General features: G+C 37.5%; 1 protein-coding gene across 1 annotated transcript in view; it reads right to left on the bottom strand.

Moving 5' to 3' along the window:
• The window catches only part of SYCP2 (synaptonemal complex protein 2), a 60,371-nt gene extending 35,589 nt beyond the window's left edge, over positions 1-24,782 (bottom strand). The window contains exons 1-17 of the mRNA XM_084645208.1: positions 24,691-24,782; positions 23,326-23,371; positions 21,176-21,316; positions 18,826-18,958; positions 17,681-17,781; positions 16,028-16,052; positions 13,445-13,530; positions 12,411-12,499; positions 11,164-11,198; positions 10,311-10,453; positions 10,180-10,232; positions 8,056-8,101; positions 7,722-7,817; positions 4,872-4,932; positions 3,685-3,833; positions 2,106-2,180; positions 643-798 (exon numbers count right to left, since the gene is read on the bottom strand). Coding sequence (XP_084501334.1) covers positions 643-798; positions 2,106-2,180; positions 3,685-3,833; positions 4,872-4,932; positions 7,722-7,817; positions 8,056-8,101; positions 10,180-10,232; positions 10,311-10,453; positions 11,164-11,198; positions 12,411-12,499; positions 13,445-13,530; positions 16,028-16,052; positions 17,681-17,781; positions 18,826-18,958; positions 21,176-21,316; positions 23,326-23,349 — 1,413 coding nt within the window. The 5' untranslated portion in view covers positions 23,350-23,371; positions 24,691-24,782. The remainder of the gene's footprint in view (positions 1-642; positions 799-2,105; positions 2,181-3,684; positions 3,834-4,871; positions 4,933-7,721; positions 7,818-8,055; positions 8,102-10,179; positions 10,233-10,310; positions 10,454-11,163; positions 11,199-12,410; positions 12,500-13,444; positions 13,531-16,027; positions 16,053-17,680; positions 17,782-18,825; positions 18,959-21,175; positions 21,317-23,325; positions 23,372-24,690) is intronic.
• Between the last annotated feature and the right edge of the window lie 684 nt (positions 24,783-25,466).

Below are 25,466 nucleotides of genomic sequence, written 5' to 3'. Positions count from 1 at the left end.
AGGTTTCTAACTGTCAGAGGAGTGAAGTTGTGGAACAGCCTTCAAAGGCTGTGAGGGCAAAAAACCTAAGTGGTTTCGAAACTTAGATTGATAAGTTTTTAAGTCACATGGCCATTTTGCAACTGCTAGTAGCAAATATCCCCAACACCTGGAGATTGGACACTAGATGGGGAGGGTTCTGAGTTACTACAGTGAATTCCTTCCCAGGTGTCCAGCTGGTGGTCTTGCCAACATGCTCAGGGTCTAACTGACTGTCTTATTTACGGTTGGGAAGGAATTTCCCCCCAGGTCAGATTGACAGAGACTGTGGGGTTTGGGTTTTTTTGCTTTCCTCTACAGCATGGGTCACTTGCTGGTTTAAAGTTGAGTAAATGGTGGATTCTCTTTAAGTTGAATCCTTTAAATCATGATTTGAGGTTTTCAGTAACTCACCCAGAGGTTATGAGTCTATTACAGGAGTGGGTGGGTGAGGTTCTCTGACCTGCAAAGTGCAGGAGGTCAGACTAGATGATCATGACTGTTTTGTCTAACCTTGAAGTCTATGAACTGCAGTGTAACTACAATATATTAATCATGACTCTATAACCGAGAATTTAATTTAATTTTTATTTATGCTATTTCTGTTTTGATAAACATACTTACCTTAGATTGAATATTTTTGCAGTTCTCTTGGTTAGTTTTTTTATTCCGATTCCTTTGTTGTACAGGAAGTTTTTGTTTTACAGACTTATTGGATTTCCCTTCCATTCCTGATTTTTCTTTCAAGCAAGGTGACAATTGACTTTCCGGTACAAGAACCTACTCAGTATTTTGGGAAAAATGACATCACATGTCATTTTAATATATTATTTTAAAATAAATAAAAAGCGCACAATTCCACAAAACCTTACTTAAATAGTAGCCCTGTTAACGTCTGTTAAACTTTTCACATGCAGTATGACTAGACAAGTGGGAGAGTTTGCAAGAACAGGCCCTAAATAATACTGCTGGGTTCATCACTGCTTACAATCTTTTGTACGTAACTCTGGTCCACCACTGCAGCTTCTCTCATGACTGTCTTCCTGCTTGCAAGGTGAGTAGGGGTTTATGTGGAACATGGCACGAAAAGGTGAGGGGAAAAATACAGAATGAATTGTAGGAAGGAAATGGGGCACTAAAAACTCTACTCAGATTGGTTTGCTTTCAAAGTTCCTGACTTAGAATGTTTTAATGATTTCCTCTGTAGCTCCCCGCCCCCCCCCCCCCACACACACAGATTTACTACATCTGTGTATTTTGGCCTTGTCTATTCTAAATGTTCCTCCTAAAATTTCCCAGTGACCTAGGTCCACTCATAGTAGCAGCAGCTACTACAAATAATGCACTGGGATCTGCGAGTGGTACCACCATATTTGAATAGACCTGCTATAAAAGTGTTAGACAACCTAGTTGTTAAAATGCCAGCTGCTTCTTGGAGCCCCGTCTATAGCATAACTCCCATCATTGCTGCCACTGGAGGGAAATTTAAGGAGTGTGGAAGACTAGTGGCTCCAATTCTGGAAAACACTTAAACATGTGCTTAAGTGCATTCTTATTCAGGAAAACGTCTAAGTGCTATCCTGAATATGGTTATGTATAAAGTTTCCTGAATCATATTAATTGTTATCATAGCTACTCAGTGAGTTTTCTTTGCATAGATTTTGTCTAAATAGCTTTATGATTTGTATGTTGCTGGAGCTTTTTGAAAAAATAAATACAAGATTTCTATTTAAGAAAACAAAATAAAAAAAGTTGGTTATGTTAGTTATTTATCTATCTTCCAACCATTTACTATCTGCCTTAAAAGCCCATCTGTTCTTATCATGATTTGTAACAACCAAACTGGCTCATAAGCAAGAGAATTGCTGGCTATTGGAGAACATCAACATAAGAGAAATACCATGTTAAATGTCTTTAGGTTTGATCATGATGACTACAACCAATAGAGAAATCCATCTAACAAAATGCATCATTTATGACAGCCTGTCTCCTCTCTCAACTGTGTAAGGCCCCTGAAAAGACACATGATTTGGGGCTGAAAATCCCCATGATTAAAATAATTTTCCAATCAGAACTATGTAACGTACCTGTGATCCACTTTCATCAAAAATTATATGAACTGATGTTTTGGCAACTGATGTGGCTTGCTTCTTGGTAAATCCCTACAAAACACAAATAATTAATGTAAAATATACATTTGTTCTATCTTCTAATCTTTCTTGTCTTTTTCTATATGAATCACAAATAAAACATTAAGTTCATAGGGTTATATAGTCCTCAACTCAGGTTACTCCCACATAGGGGAAAATATTTCAACTTTGCACCAGATGAGTTTATTATGAATTCTTCCATAAGATGGAGGTTAGGGAAGAGCAGTTTGCTAATCCACACAAGTAACAGGGAGTTAAGTTCTTCAAACCAGCAAATCTTAGGATATCCAGAGGCACATGGTCATCTATGTGGAGTCCCACAATGGCTCTGGGTCACAGAAACTTCTGGCTTCCTGGGAGCAAATTCTCCTGCCGTAGTGCAGTCAGTGATTCCTCTGGAAGCCACTGGTACTAGAATTCCCCTTATGGGATGTTCCACATCATGGAGGTGGGTGAGGTTTATTAATGTCCTAAAAAAGAATGCACTATTATGTTCCCAGAAAGCCCGCTACTTTATGGGAGAGGTGATGTAGGCAACATCTGTGGTACCATTCTTTCTCTTTCCCAACTCAAGGAACCCAAATCCTACAGAGAGACTTTTGCAAGGTTGAGAGGGAGCCACCAAAGCAGCAGTGTTTCCTACCGAGGCTCCCCCCACCAGGATTTGACTGCTTTCTTTCCCTCCATCTGCAGAGAAGGATGGGACAATATGGTCCATGATTTGTATGGCAAGGTTGTTGGTCTACATTCACTTGTAAGAAATGTGGTACACTGAAATACATGACAATGAAAAGAATGAGAATGAAATTCAGAAGGAATCTCTGGAATCTTTAGAAAGGCCTTTTCTTATCTAAGAAAGAATAAAATAAAAATGGACAAAAAATTTTCACCACAGGAATTCCAAATTCTTGTTTGTATTTAATTAGTCTGTACAGTCTATGAAGCCGATTAGGCAAGTTAGACAGGAGGCGGCCCTGTTACATACTGATTTAAACTAATTCTTTGGTTTAACATTAATTCATGCCCAGATTAATAGAATGGAAAAAGGTCCCTCCCTGTTCAAAAACCACACACATTTATTTACCGAGTTGCTAGTTTGCATGCACAATTACTGGGGTTGTGCTCATAACAGTGGTAAATGCATGGCAAATACACAGTTAAATGTCCATGTGCATGCATTCGCTGCCTTTACGTGCATCCAATAATTGCACATACATTTTTTCAGACACACAATACTATAAATCTTCGTCTCAACCTCTATCATGTCCAATTAAACACCAATTATAAATAGCCCACTAAACTCAATTGCAGTATATTTTAAAAGCTGTTAACCCTTAACAGAAAAGCTTATAATAGAAATGCTGGAGCATCTATTGTGAAAACGTTAGTAAGCATCTCAATACATAACAATATCAATAAAGAAACCATCTTAAAATAACAGATCCACAGTGAAATCTTTTTTTTTTTTTTCAGTTGGACAGAAAATGCTGAAAAAGGAAGAAAATTTAAGTCTTACCTTACATTTATTTGCACCATAAACTTTTCGGACCACTTCCATGATTTTCAAGACAGGATCAAAATATAGGAACATTTGCTCCCCTTCTTGATTACCCACAGTTACTGGATTTTTTAGAATTATTGTTAGTAACTTCTTTGACTCTTTTTCTGCACAAAGATGAAGCATTCATTAGTCTTCAAACACTTCTTGTTTAGCACTTGAAAGAACATGAAACTCAGTTGAATTCTAGAGTTATCAATTTGCCTACCTGCTGCTCTCTAATCAAAACTAAATTGGATTATATTTAAATGAAACAATTCAAAGTTCAACTGTATGGAAAAATAATTATTTTTCTAAAAAATAAAGTACTTTAAAAGATATTTACTGTGTTTTCAGGCTAATAAATAAGTACTGTAGAATGTATGGCTTAATTCTTTACATTTTTTATAATTTTCTGGAAAACGGGCCAGATTCTTCACTGCCTTGCAGTTTGTGTAGTTGGTAACACCTGGGTAAAATGACAAGTGGGTGTAAAATACTGACAGTGTTGTACATGAGTACAGATTTCCAATCTGATAGCGTTTTGCACCCGTTTTGTAAAGGTTTAAGTGACTACAAGGCACTGAAGAAATCAAGCCCAATAATATTTATATTCCCTGTCACAACAATTATAATAGCAGAACAAGTTAATTTTATTCTCCCAATAAAATTCTTGCAATACCATTATATTTTCCAAAATTTTGCAATAATTTCATAAATCAGGATTCGAAGAGTTTTATAATTTATAATGCATCATTCTTTCATGCTGTGGGCTTTTCCTTAATATATGTTTATAAATAATTTTATAACATTTTAAAATAAATCAAAACTGTATATTTAATGTGCATGTCCAAATATAATTAATTATGCAAATCAGGTAGATGCAAAGAAATCATAATTAGCCACTTGTGAACAGTCACCCAAAATATGTATGCAGCTGTGGTAACTGCACAAGGAAATTAAGCATGCATTTTGCAGAGCAACTGCGCAACTAACAACAAATCCATAGGTTTGAAGTTCTTGAAAGCAATGAGAATTCTGCTCATTTAAGAACTGAGTAAGGACTTTAGGATTTCATCCAAAGTAACTCAGAATATCAAATTAATTTATAGTTAGGTAGACAGAATAATTTAGGAGTAAAAGAATACATTCATGTGTGTCAGTACCTTCAAGACTGTACATTTCTACCTCTTCTTCAGGTATGCTGACTGTTTCCCATTGTTGATCCTCAAACAAAAAACAAGATGTTTTGAAAATAAAAACTCATTAAATGATAAATCAATTAAATGTAAATATGCATTATTACAATTATTCTTTAACAATAATATCCTGAACCATCAAGACATTTGTGACACAAAATTTTTTATAGATATTTCAAATCCATCAATTCAGAACAAACTGGAATGGATGTAAAGAATGTATTCTGAATGAAGGAGCTGAAATGCAGAAACTAAAATTCTATAAAAGGAAAGGTATTTCTCACATCTGAACTCTCAGACTCACCAGTACAAAAACTTATGATATCTGGCAACAGTGTGAGATAGTATGGGGCAAAGGACAATAAAAGAATAAGTTCAAGAGAGTTCAAAGTCTCAACAGTAACACATCTAGTGGCTGCTGAAACAGAATAGCTAACCTCTCACAGAGAATAAATGAACAAACGGAATTCTAAAAAGTACTCTTAGGATGGGCTCTCCCTTTTCTGTCCAGGAAGCAATCATAGCCCTACTTGTGAAAAATAGCTTATCTCTTCAGCATGGTATGCCTCTGAAATACAAGACTCAGTCCTCGTAGCAATGAAGGATTCCCACATTTTCCAAAAATTCTATACAAATATATGTGACCTGCCAACATTTTACAAACTCTTGCAATAAAATGGAAACATCTGTCTAATATGAAAAGAATGCCATACAGTGTAGAAAGCACTCTCCTCCATCTGTGCATAAGAGCAAAGAAGAAGTATGCTAAGTGAATCAAAATGCATGCAGTATTCCTTAAAGATCACTCATCTGTCAATATTAATCTCAGCATATGCCTCATCAATAAAGCTAAAGTGCCCACCCCCGGGGTCCTACTTGGAGTACTGCAGATGTGCAGAAGAAGTGAATGACAAAATTCGTGAAGCGCATGGAAACTAAAGATTTGAGCGCAATCCTATTACTCTGGAAATTAGGGGCAATCCTATGAGGAACATCTTTATCTTGCAAATGAAGAACAGATCGCTTGTCCAATGACATATACCTTAATACTTCAGCTGTATCTTTCCCAGACAGATGATCACTTTAAATAGGCAAATAAATAAAACTAGTATTTCAAGGAAGGTCTGAACAAAACACTTTTCTGGACACATTCACCATCATATGACAAACTGCATGAACCCTATGTGGAATTGTCAGAAAAAAGAGGCATGTTGCAAAGACAGTGGGTATGTTTACACTGCAATGAAAAACCTGCAGCTGGCCTATGACAGCTGACTCAGGCTCCCGGGACTTCGGCAGTATAGACTTCCAGGCTCAGGCAAGAGCAGAGGCTCCAGCACCTTGTGAGGTTCCCAGAACTTGGGTGCCAGCCCAGGCCCGGGATCTGGTACCCTCCCACCACACAGGGTCCTAGAGCCCAGGCTCCAGACTAAGCCCAGAAGTTTATGCTGCAATGAAACAGCCTTGCAGCCAGAGCCCTGCAAGCCCGAGTCAGCTGGCATTGGCCAGCCACAGCTGCCTAATTGCATCGTAGACATACCATGTGAGATTTGATCAGGACCACCTCAGTTCAGAAAAATAAAAACTGGCAGCTTAAACAGAGAAATTAAAATCTATGTTGAAAGTCCTATCATACTTCCATCAAGAGGTGCTAACCATATTGCCATATCAAAGGCAGAGATGACTTGGTTCGTGGGAAGAAGTTGCAATTACTGGGTCAACTTTAGGGTCAGACCATTATGGTGCTTTTGGGCAGTTATACAGTTTAGAAGGAAGGTGGATAAAAAATAAATTGCTATTTTGAAATAGGAGTAAATCAAAGATAAATTCAACTCCTACTATCAGTAGATTTATCCACATTTTCTTTCTTTTGAAATAAAGTTAGATTGTCATTCACCTTTTTTCAAGGAAAAAAGAATAACTGAGTGTACTGGTCATATGCCTATTCACCTAGAGAAAATCTTGAACTTCCTAAATTCAGAAGCCCCATAATATAAAAAATGACTTCTGATGAAAACACTAACTAAAGCAGCAATTTGAGTTTTCCATCATATAAAGGGCTTCTTGTATACCTAAAGCAATAGGTGAGAGGATTAAAGCTATCAATGAAAGAATATGGTTGCTAATTTATTATCTCCAGGATATGCCGACTTTCATTTGAATGTTAGGAACCCTGTGGATCAGCACTTGAAAAGCAGAAGTGCCCACTCTGACTCCTTTGGTGTGAGTGACATTTCCAAAGATGAAATTAGAACATTTGATGCAGACCCACTCAGCAATGAACAGCTGCAAATTAGATTCAGAAGGGAAATTCTTAGTTTTAACAGCCTGTAATTTTTACTATGTTGAAGTTGTACACATCTGATGTGAAAAAACATGTAAGGGATTTAGCAAATGAAAGAATCCCAACTGAAGTTGAACTGATGTGTTATGGCTGATCGATCAGTAATGCCACTGCCTATCTGAAGGAGGACACATAAAACAGATTGTCAAACAACTTAGGCATAGAACTACACAGGAAATTGTGTGCATAAACATATTACAAAATGTGGGACACAATTTCCAAGTATGTAAAAACCTCATGGAATAATGCTGTAAATTGGTACTTGCCATCCATTTGCTCTTAATATTTATGTTTTAAGAATAAGCGAGATACCATCTATGTATTTCCACTTAGCACTTATTTTAAAATGAACTGTACTGGTTTGCAATACACTCTCCAATTTCACAGTAGTGCTGAGAATGTCCCTTTCCGGGCTAATTGTTTTCTTTGAAAAGAAAACTTTTTTTCCATATGATCAGGGAAAGTGAGCTTACTTCATCATCTGCTGCAACATAGAAGGATATACTTCGGCTACCAACATTAAAATCAATCCAAAATTCTTCAAGATTTTCATCCAAAGGTATCTGTAGCTAAAATATATAAAAAATTAACTTAGAAGGAACAGGAGGTTCCCAAAATAATGTATTATAACACAAAAGTAGGTAATTTAAACAAACCTTAAATACATACAAGATGTCTGTACAGCACTTTAAAATAATCTTTGTTTTACTCTCTGTGTATTCCAATTGTTCTCTACTTACAGACAGAACTATACATTAGTTGTATTAAGGGAAAATCTATACAATTCACAATAAAGTTGTAATTTACCTCATGTTTATCAAGGATTGCTGACAAACAAGGATATGTAAAAACCCTATAAGAAAAATACTTAGTAAATCTTTTTGCAAAATTATGTACATTACTTTATGCCTAGACTAAAACAACATAAAAATAATGGGTTAGTTCCCCTCCCCGCTGCCAAAAAATTCTACTTCAGAGAAAAAGAGTTGAAAGCAATCAGTGCGACAGTCAAGGAAGGTGGACTATCCAAAAGTTGCCATCTAAAAAGTAAAAAAATTACATGTATGCATGTCACAGTCACTGGGTTGGCTGCTGTTGCGGAGATCCTTTCTTTCCCTCTCCCCCAAGTGCATCTCTAGTGCCTCCACTTCTCTTTGAGATGGGGTCCCATGGCCCAACCACTCTCTGACATTGTCTTTGGGTTACATCCTGCCGCTGGTTGCTAACCATATTACTTAGCTGGCCCAGTGGGCTTGGCATCTGGAAGGGTTTTCCCTTGGCAGCCTCTGGATAACAACACTATGTAGTGACACAGAAGCAGCTTCTCCAAAACAAAGTATGATTTATTTTGCCAATAGGTACACAATGCTTAGAGAAGAGGACTAAAGTAACAAACGGCCCTGCTTTGAGCAGGGGGTTGGACTAGATGACCTCCTGAGGTCCCTTCCAACCCTGATATTCTATGATTCTATGAACAAAAAGACCTATATACATTGACTTATCCATGCTTGCCATTCCCCTTGAGCCCCTAGGTAGACATGACTTAGCTTTGGTGTCTCCCATTCTCTTGGAGATCAGATTGTAGCCTGCTTTCTGTTTGGGGAAGGAGGGAGGTGGACTAGATGACCTCTTGAGGTCCCTTCCAGCCCTACATTTTTAAGGTTCTATGACCCTGGCTCGCAATCGGTCTCTGCCAGTCTGCAGAACAAACTCTGTGTCAACTTCATGGCATGCTGACCACTCCCTCAACCCTTGCAGTGGAACCTTTTCAAGTGGTCAGGTCTTTTGATCTTCCAGGGTCTTTGCCTTGGCAAACAGCCCAGTTGCCAGAGTCGGATCTGAAGAGTCCCTCTTCATGGCTATAAATCTGGCTATTGCATTTGAGAAGCAGCTCCTCACTGAAGCCATTGTTTTATCTTTCCTGCCTGGTTTCCTTAACAACTCCTTTCATCTAACTATGCATTCAGGCAGGATACTATGACACAGATACACTGAAGGGCATATGATAGTTATAAAAATATAACTACTTTCCAGTTTTCCACAATGCACCCTCACAATTTAAGCAAAAACAGAATTGGGCTGCAATAATTTTAAAATAAGAACTGAATAGACCCTTGATGTGAGTGCATATCACATAATCACTGAACTATCCTGCCAACTCATAAGACTAAAGTGACATGTGGAGTACCCTCAACATATATATATTTCTTCACCTCTGCTAGGTCCGACCTCTCCAACAGGTATCATCCTGGACTAGTGCATTATCTCAGTCTAAAGATAGCCTAAATAAAAGGAATCATGGGATAAGTGATATATAGCCATAGCCATATTCTCAGCTGATGTAAATTGGTGTAAGTCTATTGGAATCAATGATAATCTGACCCACAGTACTTGAGAGCCACCTTCTTCCAGGACTACAAAGTCTAAGGATCTTGCAATGGAGACATAAAGAATGTGATTGCAGACAATGCATGTATGACCTTGTTTCCATTCATCTTGCGCCAAAGAGAGAGAACTGAACACTTCTGTTTCTTATTTCTTAGTTATTTTTAAAAACTGTAATACTCTTTGTATGTATTTCTTGTAATAGTTATTCCGTAACAATCCTAACTTTAAGTTATCTTTTTTTAAACACACACGTGGGAATTTTATAAACCCAGCATCTAGTTATAAAAGATAACAGATATATAAAAGAACATATGCCAAACCCCTCAGCATTTCTCATTATATTTGCTATTTATTGACTCTAAAATGTTATAGTTGTGCATGGCACTTTTGCTGTTTTTGCAACAGAGCAGCATCCTGTTCTTCTGCTAATATTATTATAGCTCAGAATTCATTAAAAAAGGGGGGAGGTTTCAGACTTTTTGTTTCTGAATAGTCATTCGATTCCAAACAGAAAACTTCTTTCCTTTAGCAATACTCATTTACCTTCTTTTGTCTCCAAGCATTCCGTTCACCTGGTTAAGAAATTTTCTGCAGTCCTATTAAGAAGCAGAGCACCTTTAAGTAATGCAACATTTTCTCTCTCTGAAAATAATTAGTGCTTTTTTTTGACTTACTGTTTCAAACTCAGAGTCCTTAATTCCTTTAAATGCATTGGTCACAAACTCCATAGAAAACCACTGGCATGCCAGTTCTCCTCTTTGTTTTTCTGATGTCATTCTGCATAAAGCTTCAGTAATGGCTACTTGCAAGTCATAGTCTATAATACATTTTACAGGAACAGCACTATTAAACAGAATGCCAAGCTTAAAAGTTTATATGTAGGAAACAGATACTAATATTGTTGAACATAAGGTCTTATATAAAAAAATCAAAGCTATTGCAACTTAAAAAGAAACTAAAGTACACTTTAGATGTTCTTACATTGATATTAAATAAAATGCCACCATATAATGCAGTGATGTCCTACAAAAAATGGCTATAAAGCTGTTAAAGAAACTACGATTCAAAAATAAGTATTACAGGCTAGATCCCCAGGTGCACCAGAACAGCACTCACACATGGAAGGTGAGAGCGTCATAGGTGGCTATATACCAGCTTACTGTCCACCAGAAGTTGTTGGGAGACAAACTAACTCTCAAGGCTGCTCTAACCTGTGCTGGCAGATAATGGTCCTCAAAGGTCCACACTATATCAATTCATTTTGGAACTTCTATGGTGGAGAAGGCCAGGAGGGACTGATGGAGCATTACATATATTCCTAAAATACTCCAAATGCTTTAAAATTTCTAAATGTATATTAATATTGCATATGTGCCATTTTAAACTGCCATTCTGAAAAATACATTTTTCAGATGACTGAATACTGCTAGTCTTGTCTTTTTTTATTGCCAGGCTTTTTAATGGGTATATAACATCAAAATAATTACAGTTTAATAATGAACCTTTTAAGTGAGGTTCTGTGCTTACCTCCAGCATCTAAAATTCTCTTTCCCATATCATTCCTGTGAAATAAACAATGTAGAAGATTCAGTTTGACCCAAATAAAATGGCAATGTAAAAGTACATAAGAAAAGCTTATATTGGCATCAGAGTTTAACTTTCAAAATATGGAGTGAAATCCTGGTCCCACTGAACTTATTGGTAGTTTTGCTATTGACTTCAATGGGGCCAACATATATTCTATGAAACAGCAGTGGTTTTGGCTCAGGATAAATTAGTAATTTTAAAATATAGGAATTTACTGGCCAAATGTGTAGTGAGCATCCTTAACTGTGTGTGAAAGACCTGTAGATGCACCTGTTTTGTTCTAAGTCTCTGGGGATGGTGGTGGTGGAGAAGAACTGTAGAACTCTCCATGCCTCCCCCTTCCCACTCCACACATGGTGTTACTCCCTGTTCTGTTTGACAACCTGGATTGTGCAGAAGATTTAGATTTTCAATCCAAACCTCTTCCTCTGCCATGCTGCTGGGGCTCTGCAAAAAAAACTTTAGAGCCACTGTAAATTTCCAACCCCATGTCCACCAGAGGAAACTGGGAGAAGTCCCACATGCTGGAGATTTTTTTAAAAACAGAAACAAGAAGAAAACCTGTAGTTGAGGGAAGAAATGAAAGGCAACTCATTTCAAATCCACTTGGGGAAAGTGGGGGGGTGGAGGTGACCCAATATAGCAGTACCATCCCTCCCCATGGAGAGGGTCTTCTCATATGAAAAAGGTGCTAGTAGCTTCCTTCTCTCTTCCTCATTCCACCCCTCTGAAATCACAATATTTTTTCCACCAACTCCATGCATCTTTCTTCAAGGATGACAGTTCCACTTCTGTTTCTGACCTGTCAGCCTGGAGATTTCTCTTTTGGCTATGCAGACCTTTCAAGACATTTCCCTGGATGAACAATCTACCCTCCAATCAGTGCATTCATAAAGACTCCTAAGTGATTCCCAAGAACCAATTATTTTAGGACAATCAGGTGAGGTGGACCCTAACTATGACTGAGAGAAGGGCAGATTTGAGCATCCAAGGAAGGATTACCTGCCTAGACTAAAGTGCAATCTCCATCTGCTACGTAGTGATAAAGGCAATCATGGATTGAATAGAGCCTATATTTGTACAGTTATAAATGGCTCCAATAAAATAGTCAGGTGTAAAAAGTTTTCTTCACAACTACGTAAACAATATATTCATGTCAAAAAGTATATTAAAGATTAATTAATTACATGACAAGCAACATTTCCTTCGTGGAAATAATTTTTTTTCTGGCTTCTCGAGGCATGGTATCAAGCATTGAATTAAGTTTTCTTACAGCCTAAAGATAGGGGAAAAAAGAATATGTTTACAAAGAAACACACTATTAAACTTTTTTAATAGGTTTTTAAATTATTCTCTCTTTACATTGTGGGCTTACAGTGATGTAGGTTTATAACATATGAAGTAGAAAAGAACGTGTTTAAATAACTAAAGTTTTGACACAACGCAAAATAAAAGAGTGACAGGTGCTGATCTTAGTTACACTAGTGTAAATTCAAAGCAACACAATCGGACTTCAATTAATTACATTAACACGGACACTAATGTAAGTACTTAAAAGGCCAACATCCTGACCTGTTGATGTAAATCAGGGTGCCTACAATTCATTGCGGGAGCAAAAATTACCTGCAATTTTTATGGATGCAACAAATGTGGGCAATATGAATCCATAAAAAAGGCTGGACTTTTGAAAATTTAGTCCTTAATGAAGTGTGTCTTTCTATAAAAGGTAATGATTTTATAATAGTTTCATACCCAAGGAATGAAATCCTGGCCCTATTAAATTCAATGGGAAAACTCCCATTGATTTCAATAGGGGCACGATTTCACCCAAGATATTTTATGGACATGAACGCATACTAAGTATAATACTGTATACTACAGACACAATTTATTAACCGTTTTTCATTAACAGACTTTGAAGAAAGATACTTCTGGCAATTTCAATATAGCATATTATTTTATATGCTTGTATATGCTTATCACTATAGTATTTGTATAACAAATAGCATATGCTTTGTACTTTATTGCCTAAAATGGAAATTTTAGTCTAGGCAAGTAAACTTTCGTACATTCTTAGAGAGATGGCAGGATCATTAAATGTTTCTACAAATATTTTGTTCTTCCCCTTTTCACAGTATATGTCTAGCTAAATTACTAAGGAAATTCACAACCTTCTGTTAAATGCCTACTAATAAAAATGTTGGTTAAATTTTTTTTTTACCTCTTGCTGAATATAAATATTGATTCTTACATCAGCAACAAGGGTACATATTCTCAGTACAAAGCTTTCTAATGTTTGTATTTTACCTAATCAATTAAGAAAAAAAAGTTAAAAAGCAGTTTATCCATGAACTGAGAGGTTTTGCACACATTAGTTTTTCAACAATATTCACAAGTCTAGCATTATTATATATCCAATAAAAATGTTTTTATTTACAAATGAAACTATCCATATTAATCATTCCTTTCCAAAGTCACACAAGACCGCTGATATTTAGTGTACCGACATCCTAAATTCCATATATTGCAGTTAAAATGCACAAAGAGCGGCTGCTTACCTTATAGATGAGGTTCTTTGAGATGTCATCTGTGTGGATTCAACTCTAGATATGCACGTGCCCCACAAACATGAGCTCAGAACCTTTTAAATAGTAGTGGGTCAGGCCTGCACTATGCATTACCTTGACCCGTGGGCATAAATGGCAGAGTTACCATAACCCAGAACATTTTAAATGCAGAATAGAGTCCAGGGTCTTTGAAGTAAGGGCCTTCACCATGTCAAGATTGTATTGAGCTGTCCAGATTAAATATCTTTTCCATTTACAGGAATAAGTTTTCCTTGTGGAAAGCGTCCTACTTTGCAGTAGGATCTTTTGTACTGGAAGTGGTATAGGAGGCTGAATAGACATGTGGAGAAAATAACTAGCATGGTTTCAGACAACATGGAGACATCAGGATTAGTATAATTACATCCTGCCTGATCTTGTACACCACTCTGGGAATCAAGGGGATTGGAAAGGTATACATGAGACCTTGATCTCATGGTATGAGGAAGGTTCTTTTGTTCAAGGGCTCATGCTTGCCCTAGAACGAAAGGCTGGACATTCTACATTGTCACTGCTACCAAACCGGACTATTATTGAATGGCCTCACTGGTGAAATATTGGCTTGATGATGGAGCTCTTCAGATATCCTTTGCAGTTGGTCATGGATTGTCTATTAAGAAAGTCTCCTAGATTGTTGTTGACTCCTGGGAGATGAAGAGTTCTTGAGGTTATCCCATGTTGTTGACATCATATCCATAATCTGATAACCTGCTGACACAGAGGTGATGAGCAGCACCTCCTTGCTTGCTTACAGAGTACTCTGCAGATGTGTTGTCCGTGAGAATCTGCATTGTGGAATTCCACAGGACAGGATAGAATGCCATGCAAGCTACTCTGATTACTCTTAACTTCAGAACATGTATGTGAAGAGTCATATCCTTTTGAGAACAGGTTCCTGGTATTTAGAAGTGGCAAGATGCATGTCCCAACCTGTCCCCAATGCATCCATGATCAGTGTCTTTGTAGGAGAAAGACCTCTCTCTGAAATGTCTAGAGGTCAGAGAGAGGTGTTCAGTTCAGAGATCACAGACTGTGTGATGAAACAACAATCTGCATACACATTTGATGTCTCATAGGGCAATACCCCAATCTTAGCTAAGCTTGTAATAGATGATGGTAAAGCCTGGCAAGCAACATCAAGTACAGGCTGACTGGTGACCTAAAGTCTGAGATAGTTCCGTACTATAGTTGCTGGATTCAATTTGATACTGGTGATTATCAACTGAAGAGATAAATCAGAAACATATGACTTTGCCAGTTAGGAGTTGCATTCAGCTCCCATGAATTCTATTGTCTGTGAGGGAATGAGAGATGATTTTTTATAGTTAGCTATGAGGCCCAGCTGAGTGAATGACTGATGGACATAGTTCAAGGCTGCAGCATGGGATCTGCAGCAACGCTCCTGATGGGATGTGCCTTTGATCAGACAGGAAAAATTTAGGAAATCTGGGGGTGGAGGATTGGGGTTGTTTTGTTTTTTTCATCTGAATCAGTTAAACAAAACAATAAAGGAGAAGTATTTAGGGAAACTTAACTGTAAGTAGATAACTACTAGTAGAAGAGAAATCTTCTAAAGGGTAGCAGGCACACACCACTAGTTCCCTTTCACTGCCATGGGCAGTAAGAGGAAACAAAAACAGTTGCAGCCACTCTGCCATGATCTTGGGTGGGGGGCACGAGGACCTGTGTGGCCCAATGGACACTGATTTGAAAGATTATGACTTCGCCCATATAGTGTGAGATCCTCATGGACACATACTTGAAAAAGAAAGTGCTTATTAGTTGCTACAGCAATTTAACAAATGTCACACTTCTTTGGCAAAACACAATGCTGTATGCACATAGTTCAGTCATGACCACATAGGAGAAGTGCTTCAACATACTGTGGGAACACTTTCTGCTAGCTTCACACTAGCATCTGCAAGTGAGGAGCTTTAATTTCTCAAGGACTTAAAAGCTTATTTGTTTGAGCTCTTATGTTTCTAGGTAGCTCCACAAATGCTTGTTTGTTTGGGGATTTCCATAGTAGATCAAATATCCAAGACTTTCCAGAATACACATGGTACCAAAGGTCATTGATTTTGACTAGATCAGATCCTTTGCCAGTAATATAAAGAAGCTATTTCATTAGTGATCAATCAAAAAGTGGATAGGATTAGCAAACTAATAGTAACTTAAATACTGATTTTTGTACATACCTTCACTGTTGGTATCATGTACAAGCTATAATAAAATGAGAATATGAATACATTTTAAACACTTTACATATTAAGATGCAGAATAATTTACTTTGTGTCCATATACCTAAAAATATTTGGTCAATGTTCAGATTTTACATTTCTCTCCCACAACTAAAACATGTATATTATTTTAATATATCTGTCATAAGAACGACCATACTGGGTCAGACCAAAGGTCCATCTAGCCGGTATCCTGTCTTCCGACAGCGGCCAATGCCAGGTGCTTCATAGGGAATGAACAGAACACGTAATCATCAAGTGATCCATCCCCTGTCACCCATTCCCAGCTTCTGGCACACAGAGGCTAGGTACACCATCCCTGTCCATCCTGGCTAACAGCCATAGGTGGACCTATCCTCCACAAATTTATCTAGTTCTTTTTTGAACCCTGTTATACTCTTGGCCTTCACAACATCCTCTGGCAGAGTTCCACAGGTTGACTGTGCATTGTGTGAAGAAATACTTTCTTTTGTTTATTTTATATCTGCTGCCTATTAATTTCATTTGGTGACCCCTAGTTCCTGTACTATGAGGAGTAAATAACTTTTCCTTATTTATTTTCTCCACACCAGTCATGATTTTACAGACCTCTATCGTATCCCCCAGTTGTCTCTTTTCCAAGCTGAAACATCCCAGTCTTATTAATGTCTCCTCATATGGAAGCTGTCCCATACCCCTAATCATTTTTGTTGCCCTTTTCTGAACTTATCCTACTGCTGATGTCTACCCATCAAAGTGATGACTTCTGTAACTGCGTACCCTACTGCATGATTTCTGAACCTTTGCCAATTCCAATATAGAATATACATGTCAATAATTAAATCCTTAATGGTGCAAACATTTATGCACACACTTAATTTTATGAACATGAGTAGTGCCAATGACTGCATAAAGTTATATGGAGTGATGTTGTAGCTGTGTCAGTCCTATGAAATTAGAGACAAGATGCATAAGGTAATATCTTTTATTGAACCAACTTCTGTTGGTGAGATACAAGCTTTTGAGCTACAAAGAGCTTTTCTTTAGGTCTGGGAAAAGGCACTCAGTGTCACAGCTTGAATGTGCGCTAATTACTTATGCTAAACGATCTGTTTGATCTTGTATTTAGCTATGACATTCCAAGTACCTTTCCCTGACCAGAGGAAGAGCTCTGGATAGCTTGATAGCTTGTCTCGCTCACCAACAGAGGTTGGTCCAATAAAGATATTACCTCACCTACCTCGTCTCTCTTCATAAATTTAGGCACGTATGTGAACTGGTTGCATGATCAGGGCCTCGAAGACTTAATAGACATGCACTGCTACTACTTTTTGGATAAACTAATAGGATAAGGTAGGAAATTTTGTGCACTAAGCACCTGCATGGTCAGGTCTTTTATTAGTAGGCAGTATTTCCTGTACATATGGAATAATTAAGTCTGAATGCAAGTATAGTATTTTTTAACAAAATAAGCTTCTAATCTATTTTTGTAAAAAACTGCATCAGTGCAACATTAGGTGAAAAAGAAAATTAAGTAGGAAAAGAATGTTTGAAAATGTCTTTTGCTGTTAAATCACTGTTTTTATAAATACATGCTTAATATTTTATAAAATGGTTTATGAAATATTTTACCATCAAAACATCGAAGAAATCTTCAATTAGACTTGTAAGTGCTTCATTTTTTTCATTTCCTCTAAATATCAGAATTTCTTTTGCCTTTTCAAACCAACTAACCATGTAAATGGAAAAACATTACTTTTATTATTAAACATGAAGCAAACTAGCAATATTTTGTAGTATACATTTCCAGATTATTCTATTTTTAAAAGTGTCCAGATTTCTTTGAGTAGATTACAACCGCAGCCTCCAATTTTGCATATATACTTAAGAAAATACAGCTGATTTCTACCCATCAAAGTGATCACTTCTGTAACTACATACCCTACTGCATGATTTGTACTCACAATAACTATGTGCCCAGTTTTGTGACTGCTATTGTTTGCACAAAAAAGTGGGAGAGGGTACAAGGCTGGCTGAAAATTTGTCTATAGATGTGAATAGAGTCATGCAATTATCACCCATCTTGTCATTTTTCTATTTTTTCTGAAAGCAACTGAGAAACAAGCCAGCGGCAAACATTTTTCTAAGGCTACCACTGTTAATTCTATTCAGCGAAACAGATACTGAATGTAAGCTGGAAGTGGTCTATATAGTATCAGTATGAATATACAGGTTTGAGTCATGGATTGGTGCACATATTGTAAAGGTTGATTTGGTAGTAATTAACTGAAATTGTATGTTAACCCCTTGAAGGTGCTAGATCTGAGGCGCCTATTGCTAGCTCTAATGCAAAATTTATTAACACATTGCACCAGGAAATTCCAGCTTTTGGCACTAATGCAGTATTTTATGAAAACCTAAAACAGAACTTCTTTTCTCTTCTCTCTCTTTTTCAAAAATACAAAAGGTTCCTAATTTAGCCAGGAACAAAGCTCATATGAAATATCTATCATCATTGTTATTACAATAATTACTAGAATATCTTAATTCTTTACACCTTACATTATTTATGAAGACTTCACTGTGCTGTATCAGCATCTCTTTACAAGATATAATTTGTTGTATAATATTTAGAACTGATTAATCAGTTATTCTGGTCTTCAATTATTTCTGAATTAACAAAATTTCTGACAGTCTTGAAAAAAAATGTTTGCTTATTAAACTACCCATAGCATTATATATGCTTTATAGTGCAATACGTATGATTTTTGTTATACTTATCTTTTCAACAAGACCATATTTTATCATTGCTGGAAAACCGTCTCCACCTGGTATGATGATATTTTTACCATATTTCTGAAGAGAATTTAGCAACGTTGAAACATTCTTGACTTCTTGTTTGTCAAGTTCCTAAAATTGAAATACCAATAGAAGCTTCAGTGTACAATATAAAGCAATCTGTACTTCATTTAGCAAAATAAATGTTTTTTTGTTCTCATAAATTATTACATATGCTTGGATAATATTTCTCTTTCAAGCAGTTGGAGAGAGAGAGAGAGAGAATTGCTGTTAAATGTTGGAGCGGTGCCTCAATGATTCAGTTGTAATCTATACGCTTTCATTACAACTCTTTACCACTGGAGGTCACTAGATATATCTAATTTTAGTGTCAAAGAAAGTAAAACCAAATAAAATCTAAAGCTTTCATTCAAAATTGCATATTTTCAAGCAGTATGTTGAGGTTTATTCTTGAAAAATTAGAGGTAACTAATCTTAATTTATGTATACATGAAAATGTTTTTCTGCCTGGGGAGAGAATCACCTTACCTCAGGAACAAACGAATAATCTCAGGATGAACAAGTAAACAAGTAAAACTTTCAAAAATAAAAATGCATTTGTTTAAAATAGAAAAAAAACCTGTCACAATAATTGTTAAAACACCTCAAGACACTTAAAAAAATTGTCTTTTCTGTAATTAGTTAGATAGATTCCTGACATTCTTCTAAATACCCTGTAACTCAATTAGAAGTTTAAATCACATTTAATTATGTTTAAATTTGTATAATTAACGTATATTAAAATGAAATGTGTTTTTTCTAAATTTGTGTTTCTAACACAGGACTACTGAATAACTGTACATGTGGAGTATTGATATTAAAGTGATACATACAAGAAAGCACTGTAATGCCATTGTAAACTCCTCTGAATGTAACACTAAAAGATATGACTGCTATGGAATTTATTTGGTGCTTTAGAATGGTCAAGTAAGAAGTAGGTCACCATTACAGAGGAAAAGTAATATAATGTAGTGTGATTGATTCAAATATCCCAAAGTATACTGTGATCATAAAGGAAGATCTTTTTGAAGAAAAAACGCTAGTGGCATGAACAAGACTTTTTTTGCTAGGTTGCTGGCTATATACAAGCATAGCATTGCAGCTAAAAACTCTTCTATATTCTTGTAGCAATACAGATCGTACAGACAATATAATTGTGAAATTTCTTCTCAATGGCTCAGACAAACATAAAACTTTTGTATAAATTACCTGAAAGATTAATTAGTAGCCTTAGAACCAGCAGACTTCTAGTGTTGTAATTAATCAGAGTTAAATTGTGGCATTAAGGCAGTCAAGTGTTGGGAACAATGTGGAATCTACTGCCCTTGAGGGAGGTCAGGGAAATGCAGTATCTCCTGGCACTCAGAGGAGGGCAGACACTGCATCATCCTTAAAGGTGAACCAAGTGTTCCTTTGTGCACCACACTCTGCCCCAAATTCCTCTCAGATATCTCTGTAGACTAGAGGCAGGAGCAAACAGAAGCACTAGCCCAGTAAGAGTGCAAGAACTTTCATTGTGGCTGGCCTCTGCATAGGGATTATGATGGAGGAGAAGCTCTCAACAACCTCTCTTTGCACATACACACTGAGTTTTTGATGCAAAAGAAATGCATGACTGAGCCTTAAGTGGGCAGAGATCACATGAGTCTAAGGGGCCAAATGTTTAAAAGAACGCACCAAACAACAGCTCCCGTTTAGGCACCTAAATAATTGGGCAGATTATTCAAAAATACTTTGCACCAAGCAGTTCCCATTGAATAAGATGAATAAGTATATTCTCGGTGAGAGCTTCTGGGTGCTGAGCTCTTTTGGAAGATGGTCCTACCTATGAAGGCAGAGGACTTTTGAAAATCTAACCCATGGTTCTTTGTTGAAAGGAAGTGAAAAGGGAAGAGAATGATCTCTGTGGGAACTTGGGGTGGGCAAGGAGCACAGGAAGGTGCCCTTAGATAAATTGAGATGGTGGAAGAGTATTAAGAAAATTAGTACAGATAGAAAAGTGATACTTTACCAGCCAAATGTGAAAAATGACAAAGCACCGAAGGTCAGTGTATTGAAATAACAGAAATTTGAGCAGTAGATAATAGTAGATATTTAGTAACGAATATTTCATTCTCTGAAAGAAATACTAATTTAAGAACCCTATCAAACCCTGAGTTTTGATGTCTCTATTATTTTTCAGCTCTCCAGTGAATTGCTGATGTAATCCAGACCATCCCACATAATGTTTTTTGCAATATTCCACAAGCAATAATAGCCTGGAACTTTTTGAAACAAAAAGCGAATTACCCGACATATAAGTTTGTCAAATTTGTTGAAAAACTGTTTGCTGCACTTATGAGAGATAATGTCACAGTCTTCTGTTTGCAGAAATTGTTCTAATAACTGGAAGTTATTTTTTCTTGTGGCATCATCTATGCATTTTTCCAACTGCCAAAGAAAACAAAAAAATAACTACATTACTATATGTTGAGATTTTATATTACTTTAACAAGGTTTGATACAAAAAAAATTCAACACACTCCTCTTCAGGATCCTTAGCTAACAATGTGGTGCTTTTCCATATAAATATGACAATATTGAAAGTATGTGGAAAAGTGCATTATAGAACACTGACACTTTGCAAGATCAGATGTCTAAGTGAAGAGAAAAAGACAGCAGTTGATAGACACTGGTTATTGTCACTTCTTATTAGCCTGGCATCAACTAAAATCAAACAAAAAATATTATTATTATTTTTTAAATAAGCAACAGCCTGCTCCTTGTCCAACTGAAGTCAATAGCAAACTTCCACTGATTTCAATTGCAGCAAGACCGGGACTCACACTGTCCACCTTCCTTACAGTTATTCTTTGAAAATATAATCTAAAATTATAAGTGTTAAACACAGTTAGCCTTAACTGTTAGTAACATTCATATAGTACAATGTTAGCACTTCAACTACTTGGACAGTGCTAAAAAGCTACCTCTCAGTGTTATGCCATAGAACTAATTATGCAGTATCTTTAATATCAAATACAGGGCCCAATCCTGCTAACACCAGAACACATGAGCAATTTTACACTTGTGAGTAATCTCATTGAGTTCTACCATACCATTGTTTAAAAGGAAAGCTGAACATGTAAAGAAAAATGCATTTTTCCAAGTATTCCAAAACTACGTAGAATTCACTTCACTACTCACATGACTAAAGTTACTCATGTACTTACTGCAGAATCAGGCCTATAGAATCATTGGACTGCATAAATACGACATTCTATCTTTAATATTAGTTACTTACTTAGTACCATCAAAATTCTGTCTACTGTACAATTATATATGACACGCCAAAACACATGATGGTTCTGAATTTAAAATAGTGATTTCACAAAAAATTGTTTCAAGCTGAAAATAAAATTCCCAAAAAGTTTGCAAAATTAATACAACTTTTTAAAACATCGTATACAATGTTATTGTAACTGTGTTGGTCCTAGAATATTAGAGAGACAAGGAGAGTGAGGTAATATTTTATTGGACCAACTTCTATTAGTGAGAGAAACAAGGTGGGTGCTTTTGAGCTACACAGAGCTCTTCCTCAGGAAACCTTGTCTCTCACCCACCTCATCTCTTTTTTTTAAACAGTAACATTACAGCACCTTATTCATTTCAAAGTGTATACCTGTCCTTTAAAATAAAAAGGTTTGGAAGAAATATATCTTATTTCTGTGGTATTTTCTTAATTTTCTAGTTTACCTAATAATTAGAGCCCTGCAAATTGCTGGATATCTGCTTTACAGCCACAGATATCCAAATCTGTGGACTATTTTTGCAGATCGTGGATGGATGCGGATCCAAATTTTATATCTAAAGCCCTGCAAATCTGCAGATATCTGCTTTATATTCATGGATCATATTTCATGGACCCGATGCGCATACAAATTTTCTATCCATGCAGGGCTCTATTAATAATACAGGTTGGTATGCTTTGTCCCGTTCCTAGGATCACTCAGAGATTGTGTAGTCTGTCCAGCATTTCATAGCTTTTTTATTATTGTGACGAAAGGCTATCATTTGAAAATGAACAAGAACAATATATAGTGATACAAGCTTACTTCAACATCTCAGATGTCAATGAATACCTGATTTTCTTACATTCTTCAATTTTCCAAACTGTCTAATTTGTCACATTGTAAAATCCTTGGGGAAAGGAACTAGAATTCTTGACCTAGTATTCCTATATTTTTCTACATCAATAAGCACACAATTCTGCTCAAATGTTAAATAATAAACCTATAGCAAAATATTTTTTAAAAATCTGTAGAATTTGGGAGTTAATGAGAGTTAAATACTTAAATCTTTACTTATAACTAAGGACTAGAAAAGGTAGTAAATTAATTAATTTAAACCAACAACTAACCAATACACAGTAAACACCGTTTTCCTACCTTAGAAATACATACCTGCACCTCACGTCTAGCTGGCATTTTGGCAACTTCACATAATCAGCTGTACAACAAAGGAGCAAAATATCAGAAAAAAATACAGATGACTAAAATGGGTTTTCCAGTACAGTTTACAATTGATTTGACAAGCATGGTTTAATTTTTAGTCAAAGAAATGTAAGAAAGTACATTAGAATTTCTAAAAATTTGAGTGGGGCACTACAAGAAGTATTATGTTTTGTTCAAAGAGACCAACCATGCACCCAATTAAGTCAATGGAAAAAACTCCTTTTGATGTCAATGGGCATAAGATCAAGCCCTAAGACTTCACCTAAAGCCTAGATTATTTTTAGCATTCAAGCAATTCTTTGCTTTATCTTAATGAATTTTCAACTAGTTTCAACTGTTCCATTTTAGTTTTAGAAACCTTACACTCAATAAGAGGTCTTTATTAGCATCTGATAATTCTGTGCTTGTGAAAAAGAGCCAATGTATTTGACAGCTGGTATGGATCAGTAAAGCCCAGCAAAAAAACAAAAGATCCACGCCCCCCCCCCTTAGGTGGCAGAGGGGTGAGTAGCCAGATATCAACAGATATGAGGAGACAAAACATTAAAAAAAAAACAAAAAAAAACCAGGGGCAGATTTGTAGGTGAGAGGATCAAAACAAGTGATTCAGAGGAGACACCAAGCAGAGAACTCCACAACAATGTGCTAGGCTCCAAGGAATATTTTGGCAATTTAAGCCCTTCCTCTCTTTTTTTCCCACCGGAACAGCAGACAGCACGAACGCAATCTTCCGTGTACTGCCCTGCTAATATGCCTCAAACATGCCCTCTCCGAGGTGTCAAACGCCTCCTGCAGGAGATGGGTTCTGCAACCATTGCTGTACAGTTTTGAAGCAATGGCACACCATTGCATTGAAATGATCCTGCTCATTCAATCCTTCAGCTCCCTGCTGAGATTGTCAAAAATGGTGGCAACTGGAGGGCCACAGCAAATTTATTTTGCATAGGAACCACCTTCTTTGTTACCTCAGTGGTGAGCCTGAGGATCCACATATGCTAGAAAAGGGGTGGAAGAGTTCAAGCCCTCATGGATTCATGACACATATTTGATGCCTGCTGAGGCCTGTAGACTCTAAAAGCCATCATCCCCTCCCCATACCTAGCTACTGAAAGGCCCTCCTGCCTCTAGTCATTGAGGGGCTACGTATGTTCCCTAGAACCACCTCCAGACCTAGTTAGCCAGGAGCGGGACTTTGCCCCCCACCCCATTCACTGAGGTGAGAAATCTGATCCCTAGCCCCATGGACAACTCCTTAAGCGACCTTTCCTCCATACGCCCACCATAGTGACCGAAAATCTGCCCCTCCCCGGTCACCTGGCCAGTCCCCAGCGTCGGGGAGGCCCTGAAGGGACGGACGGTGAACGCAGCACTCTACTTGTCCTCTTACGGACTCACACACCCCGCCGCCACCAGAGCAAAAAGGGCGCCAGACCTCTCAGCCAATCACCTTCACGTAATAAGGGGACGGGCTCTTAGCCAATCGCCGCCCACGAGCGCAGCGCTGCGTCTCGGCAGCCAATCACCTCCTGAGCGCTGTGTTTGCGTGATCGCGCCGCTCCCTGTCCTCCGGTGTACGGCTACTCCGCCTTTTAGCCAATCAGCGACTGTCAAGAAGGCGGGTTTTCCTCTTTGACCGTTGGGCGCCCGCCGGGCGGGAGGTGAAAACCCCCTCAGACTACCCCGTTCTCGTGACCCTAGCCTGTTCCTGCACAGGCTTCCCCCGAGACTCCAGTGCTGCCCCTCTTCGTCTGCTTCCGCCCTCGCAGACTCCTGTCCGTGAACCCATACTCTGCATGTCCTAAGCCTCCAACGGCCAGAAGCAGCCGATTTAGATCCTTCCCTCCGAAGCATCTGGCACCACCCCACTAGGATGCTGGGCTAGACGACTCATTGGTCTGACCCAGTATGGCCGTTCTTACGTTCTTCACCCTCCCCTCCTCACAAGCCCCCTCCCATTACATCCCTCTTTGTGTCTCCCCCTCCCTCCTTTTCTTTTGTGCCTCCATGACACCCCTTCTAGTGTGATACCCCACCATGAACCCCCTTTCCTCCTGTACCCCGTGAACCTCCTCATATGCCGTTCCCCTACC

Source organism: Lepidochelys olivacea, assembly GCF_965140295.1.
Source record: "Lepidochelys olivacea isolate rLepOli2 genome assembly, chromosome: 13".
In the NCBI taxonomy this organism is placed as follows: Eukaryota; Metazoa; Chordata; order Testudines; family Cheloniidae; genus Lepidochelys; species Lepidochelys olivacea.
The sequence above is the reverse complement of the archived record's forward strand: the minus strand, read 5'-3'. Positions and strand labels throughout refer to the sequence as shown.